At 75.4% G+C, this 6,442-nt stretch overlaps 1 protein-coding gene across 1 annotated transcript; it reads left to right on the forward strand.

Moving 5' to 3' along the window:
• Window positions 1-988: 988 nt before the first annotated feature.
• PARP10 (poly(ADP-ribose) polymerase family member 10) lies at window positions 989-5,685 on the forward strand (the record flags this gene model as incomplete). The annotated part of the gene is made up of 10 exons (XM_082014631.1): window positions 989-1,148; window positions 1,597-1,842; window positions 2,207-2,440; window positions 2,546-3,030; window positions 3,186-3,398; window positions 3,525-3,663; window positions 3,782-4,714; window positions 4,860-4,993; window positions 5,086-5,260; window positions 5,361-5,685. 10 exons carry the CDS (start codon window positions 989-991, stop codon window positions 5,663-5,665), a joined length of 3,024 nt encoding a protein of 1,007 aa, XP_081870757.1. The 3' UTR covers window positions 5,666-5,685.
• Between the last annotated feature and the right edge of the window lie 757 nt (window positions 5,686-6,442).

Consider the following 6,442-nt stretch of genomic DNA (forward strand, 5'->3'; position numbering starts at 1 on the left):
CCGCTCACCGGGCCGGGCCGGGCCGTGCGGCCGCGCTGGCTGCGCTCCGCTCCGCTACGGGCGGGGCCTCCGCGAGGGGCGTGGCTTCCAAAGCAGAAGGGGCGGGGCCGGGTCAGTTCCGCCCTTCTCGGGCGGGGGCCTGTCGAGAGGGGTGGGGCCGTGTGGCAACGTCGGGTCCGCTTCGCTCCGCCCTCACCCGACTGCCTTGGGGCGGGGTCGGAGGGTCGGGGCCTACGCGGAGGGGCGGGTCCGCGCGGCAGAGCGCCCCCGTGTGGCGGTAGCGCGGCTTCAGCGCGGGGAGGCGGGGCCGGGCGCGCGCCGCTCCTGCCCGTCCCTGCCCGCCCCCCCCGCCCCCGCCCCGCCGCTCGCTTCGGCCCACCGTTGGTTTTCCCGTGTCACGCGCGGGGGCCCGTCCCGTGTCCTCGTGTCACGCGTGGGGCCGGTCCCGTGTGCCCCCCCACGAGGCCACTCCCCCCGCCCCGCACTTCCCCTTCGCGTTCCCGGCCCCGCCCGGCCTCTTTCGCTTTCGCTCTCTGCCGGGGCGGAGCCGAGCGGCGCTCGGTGCGTGGGGGGTCCTGCCCGGGGGCGTGGGGCCTGCGGGGGTCCTGCCCCTGGTCTGCGTGGGGCCTGCCTCGCGGCTGGGGGTTTCTGCCTCGGGGGCGCGGGGCTCCGTGGGACCTGCCCTACGGCTGGGGGTTTCTGCCTCGGGGGCGCGGGGCTCCGTGGGCCCTTCCCCTGGGCTGGGGGGTGGGTCCTGCCGCGGGTCTGGGGGGCACCCTGTGCCGGCGCGGGTGTGGGGGCATCAGGGGGTCCTTGCTTCGGGGATGTGGGTGCGGGGTCGTGGGGCTTTGGGGTCACGCGTGGATGCGTGGGAGCGTCCTTGGTCCCGGGTGGAGACACGCCGGGGCTGGGGGAGGGGCAGACCCCCCGCTGGGGGTGCAGGCAGGGTGACGTGGGGCGAGGGGTGCCGTGTGTGTGCCCGTGCAGGATGGCGGCGGGGGTGCTGGAGGTGGGGGGCGTCCCCCCCGACACGGAGGAGGAGCTGGTGGTCCTCTACTTCGAGAGCCGGCGGCACTCCGGGGGGGGCCCCGTCCAGAGCTGCCAGCGCCTGGGCCCCCTCCTCTTCCTCACCTTCGAGAACCCCCAGGGTGAGCGTGGGGCGGCACGGCTGGGAGCGCGGGGTTGGGGTGCGGGGTGGTCCCAGTCCCAGCTGGGAGCACTGGGATGGGGTGCAGGGGTCCCGGTCCCAGCTGGGAGCACTGGGATGGGGAGCGGGGGGATCAGAGTCCCAACTGGGAGCACTGGGATGGGGTGCAGGGGTCCCGGTCCCAGCTGGGAGCACTGGGATGGGGAGCAGGGCGATCAGAGTCCCAGCTGGGAGCACTGGGATGGGGTGCAGGGGGTCCCGGTCCCAGCTGGGAGCACTGGTTTGGGGTGCAGGGGAGGGGTCCCGGTCCTAGCTGGGCAGTGTGTGGGCACCCCAGCCCCACTGGGAGCACTGGTGAGCGGTGCTGTGCCCCCCAGCGGGTCCCAATGTGGGGTGCGGTGGGCTTGGGCGCTGTCCCCCCCAGTGACACCCGCCCCTCGCCCGTGCAGATGCCCAGAACGTCCTGTCCCGCAACAGCCACTGGCTGGGGGGGGCCGAGCTGGGGGTGCGCCCTGCCCCCCCCTGGGACCCCACCCGCCTGCTGCTGCGGGGGCTGCATCCCCAGACCCCCCCCGAGCTGCTGGAGCCGCAGCTGGAGACCCTGCTGGGACGCCCCCGCGGCACCTTCAGCCTGTGCCGGGGCCCCGCGCCCGGCTGGGCGCTGCTGTGCCTGCAGGAGCCCATCGCCCCCCGAGGTGCGTGCGGGGGGCGACCTCCCGGGGCGGTGCTGCCCTCGCTGTACTGCAGTGCTGGTGCCGGCAGCGCCGGGGCGGTGTTTTGGGGTGGCCAGCATGGCACAGGGCTGGTGCGGCCGGGTGCCGCAGCCCCTTACCGCTGCAGTGGGTGACCAGGAGCGCTGGTGAGCGGGGGGGAGGGGTGCTGGTGGGGGTCTGCCGGGGGGTGAATCGTGGCGGGGGTGCTCGTGGTTTCCTCCTGCCAGACCCGGCGGTGACAGGCGGTGCCATCAGTGTGGTGGGGGTGGTGGAATGGGCATCCAGTCCCCGGATGCTGGGGGGTTCCCAGGGCCCCCCGGCATCACCGCCGGCCCTGTCCCGGCAGAGTTTGCGGCAGCGGAGCAGCGGGCGCTGCAGCAGGGGCTGGGGGGGGCCGCGCTGGCCCTGCTGCGGCTGCCACAGACCGCCAGCGTGCTGGTGCGGGCGGCGGCACCGGGACTGAGCTGCGACCTGCTGGAGCTCTACTTTGAGAACCGGCGCAGCGGAGGCGGCAGCGTGCGGACGGTGCGGCTGCTGCCGGGCGGCCGGGCGGCCGTCGTCACCTTCCAGGAGCCGGCAGGTGAGCTGGGACGCGGGTGGGTGTGAACGGGACCCCCGCCAGCACCGCCCCGGCCAGCTGCCGGTGCTGCGCTCGGGCGCCGGCTGCCCGCCCTCTCCCCCGCAGTGGCGGAGCGGGTGCTGCAGAGGCCCCACCGGCTGCAGGACGTGGCGCTGGCCCTTGCGCCCCACTACCCCTGCCTGGAGCCGCTGGAGGGGGACGCGGACCCCCCGCCGGATGCAGCCCCCCTGCAGGACACTGCCCCGGCCCCCCCACCCGACGTGGCCGCCTCACCAGACACGGCCCCCCTGCCAGACGTGGCCCTGCCAGCCCCCACCAGCCTGGACGCTTGCCCGGAGGCGGCAGAGCCACAGGTGTCGAGCCCGGCGCCACGGAAGCTGCCGGCTGCCTTCCCGGGGGGCGATGGGGACGAGGACGCGGCCGGCCGGGGGCAGCGCCAGGAGCGGTCGGCGTCGGTGCAGGACGAGGCGCTGGTGCCGGCGGAGCCGGGGGCCCTGCGCTACCTGCAGCGGCACTACCGGGACCTGCTGGCCAGCATCCCCGAGGTCTCCGTGCTGCCGCTGGAGGGGGAGGACGTCGCCGGCTTCCGGGTGAGCTGCGGGCGGGGGTCCCCGCCTGCGCTTCCCACCTCCCCTTGCTCCCCACGCCGGCCGGCAGCAGGTCCGCGGCACCCGGTGGCGAGGTCTGCTGGTGCCATGGGCCCGACGAGGCGGGTGGGCCCTGACCGCCCGGCCCTCACCGGCAGGTGAACGGGGAAACGGGCCGGTGCCGGGCAGCAGCCGATTTCCTGCAGAGCCTGCTGGGCGCCGTGGGCTCGCAGCCGGTGACGCTGCGGTTCCCCGGCATCGCCCGCTTCCTGCGGGATGAGGGCGGGCAGAGCATCCTCCGGCAGCTGGAGAACCGCTTCCAGTGCATCATCGACCTGGACGGCGTCCACTGGAGCCCCCCGGAGTCCCAGGTGCGGTCAGCACCCACCCTGACCAGGGAGGCTGGCACCAGAGCTGCCACAAGGTGGGTGCCGGCGTGCCGGTCCCTGCCACACGTGCAGCTCCGGTGATGGCGTCCCGCTCCTCTGTCCCCGCAGCCGGAGCTGGCGGAGCTGCTCCCCCCGAGCTGCCGTCGGGAGCCCCTGCCCGCGGTGCTGCGTTCCCGGCACCGGGACCTGCCCGATGATGCCGATGGTGCCGGTGATGCCGATGGAGACGGCCTTCACTCCAACATAGGTGAGGGGTGGGGTGGGGCGAGGAGGCCGCTCCGGCAGTGGTGGGAGGGGGCCACGGATGCCGGTTCCCCCCTCACCGCGGTCGGGACTCGCGGTTGACGCCTTGCTCCTCCCTGCAGAGGAGATCAAGGAGCTGCTGGCGGTGCTGCGCACGGGCGCGGGTGATGGGGAGCCCGCGCCGCAGCCCGGCGACGTCCCCGGCGGGAAGCAGGGCCCTGACGCCGAGCCCGCCGCCGCAGCTGACGGGGAGGGCCCCGGGGAGCCGCTGGCGGGCGGGCGGAGGGCCGGGACGGAGGAGGAGGAGGCACAGATGGTGCTGGCCATCCAGCGCTCCATGGACAGCACGCGGCGCGAGGAGGAGGAGCTGGCGCGTGCCACCGCGCTCTCGCTCCGCTCCTACCTCCAGGAGCAGCAGGCAGCGCCCGGCACGCAGGAGGAGGAGGAGGAGGAAGATGCTGGGCTCCTGGCCGCTCTGGAGGCCTCTCTGGAGGAGGCTCTGCCGGAGGCGGACATGGCGCGGGTGACGCTGTTCTCCTCCTTCGAGCACGACGTGGCCGCGGTGCCACGGGAGCTGGAGCAGGCACTGGAGGGGCGGCTGCGGCCGGAGGAGGTGGAGAGCGAGCGCCTGCGGGCGCTGCCGGCCGCCTGCCGCCGCTGCCTGACCTTCCTGCAGCGCAAGCACGCCGTGCGCCTCTGCCTGCACGGCGGCACCGCCACGCTGCGTGGCTTCGCCGAGTACACCGCCGCCGCCGCCCGTGACCTCGCCCTCCTGCTCCAGCGGCTGCCGCAGCCGGAGCGCGGCCCCCCCGCCACCGCCGCCGCGTGCTGGGTGCGCTGGGACCGCTCTGGCACCGCCGTCCCCTACGGCCCCGAGGCCGCCGCACTGCTGGAGCAGGCCTGGCTACGCCAGGAGCGCCGGCTGGACCTGCTGCTGGACGGCCGGCCCTTCACCGTCGACTTTGAGCGGATGGAGGAGTACGACATCGGCAACGCCTGTGCCGTGGCCATCTCCCGCAGCCAGCCGCCGACGGAGAGTGCCCGCCGCCTGCTCGGTGCGTGCCGCAGCCCCCGGCGCTGCCGGTGCAGTGCCACCACCGCCGCACCGTGCGAGTGGGTCGGTGCCGTGGGGCCAGTCCTGCCGCGCCGCGGGGTCCGTTGCTGTGCCGGGCCGGTGTTCACCAGGGCTGTGCCCGGCAGGGCCGGAGGCGCTGGGCCTGCAGGAGGAGGTGAGGCTGATGCCGTTGGCCGAGGACTCGGAGGAGTTCTGCGACACTGTGCGCCATTTCTATGAGACGCTGGAGGAGCTGCACAGCAAGATCGGCATCGTCAAGGTGGGTCCTGGTGGCGCCGGCGGGGACACGGGACCCCCAGCCAGGGGGTGTCCCCGCGGCGCAGCCCCGGACCCTGCGGTGCTGCCCGGCAGGTGGAGAAGCTGATCCACCCGCTGCTGTACAAGCAGTACCAGCTGAAGAAGGCCAGCATGGAGAAGGCCTGCGCCGGCGGCGCGGTGGAGCGGGTCCTCTTCCACGGCACCACCGAGACCTCCAGCCGCGAGATCTGCTTGCACGGCTTCAACCGCAGCTTCTGCGGCAAGAACGGTGAGTGCCGGCGCGGGAGGGCGGCGCCCATCTGGGCGCGGCGCCGCCGGCACGCGCTGCCCACCCCGGTGCCCGCAGGCTGACCCCCCCCTCCCCGCAGCCGCTCTCTACGGGCTCGGCGTGTACTTCGCGGTGCACGCGGCCATCTCGGTGCAGGAGCAGTACTCGCCGCGCAGCGCCGACGGCAGCAAGTACGTCTTCGTGGCCAAGGTGCTGACCGGGGAGTACGTGGTGGGGGGGCAGGGGCTGCGGGCCCCCCCCCTGCGGGAGGGGGCCGGGGCCCCCCTGCGGTACGACAGCGTGGTGGACAACCCCCTGCAGCCCGCCATCTTCGTCATCTTCAACGACACCCAGGCCTACCCCCAGTACCTCATCACCTGCCGCCGCCGCGGGGGCCCCCCCTGAAGCCCCCTGGTTCCCCGGCGCCCGCCGTCCCGGTGCACCAGCCCTGCCTGGGGGGGCTTGGGGGCTTGGGGGTGCCTGCCCCAGGGGCTTGAGGTTGGGGGGGGGGGGCGGGTCCCCTGCCTGAGTGGGCTCGGTGGGGGGTCCCCACCCCGGGAGACCCCCCTCGGCCCCCCTCCAGCCGCTGGGACGGGGGGCATGCGGGGGTTGCCGGTGCAGCAAGAGCAAAACCAGGAATAAAGCTGGAGCCTTTCCCCGTGTCTGGGAGCTGGGGGGGCTGCGGGGGCGCAGGGCTGCCGGGGGGCTGTGCTTTGGGGGGGCCCGGAGCTGCCCCACGGCTCTTGGGCCACGGTCCTGGGTGGGCGTGCAGCGGCGCAGGGCTGTGAGCTGGGGTCATGCCTGCGGCCACCCCGGGACTGTGTCCCTCCCCCAGCTTGTGCCCCCCAGCCCGGGGACACGGACCCCTTGGGGCTCGTCCCCCTGCCTGGGGACCGGCCCCCTCCCGCTCGCTCCCGCGGCCGCGGTGCAGGCGCCAGCGTGGGACGCAGGACGCGGTGCCGGGGGGCCGAGAGCAGAGCTGCGGCCCCTGCCGACGCCGGGGGCTTGGCCGCTCCTCCCGCCTCTGCCCAGGCCAGGGCCCGTGGGGTCCCCCCAGAGCCCCCCATGCAGCGAGGGGAGATGTCCCCTGGGACCACGGTGGGGTTGGGGGGGCCCGGGGGCTGCGGGTGGGCGGGGAGGGTGGAGGGAGGCGAGGGGCACGCGCATGGGGGCTGCCAGCAC

This window comes from Phaethon aethereus, assembly GCF_964289735.1.
Source record: "Phaethon aethereus genome assembly, chromosome: 2".
Classification (NCBI taxonomy): Eukaryota; Metazoa; Chordata; class Aves; order Phaethontiformes; family Phaethontidae; genus Phaethon; species Phaethon aethereus.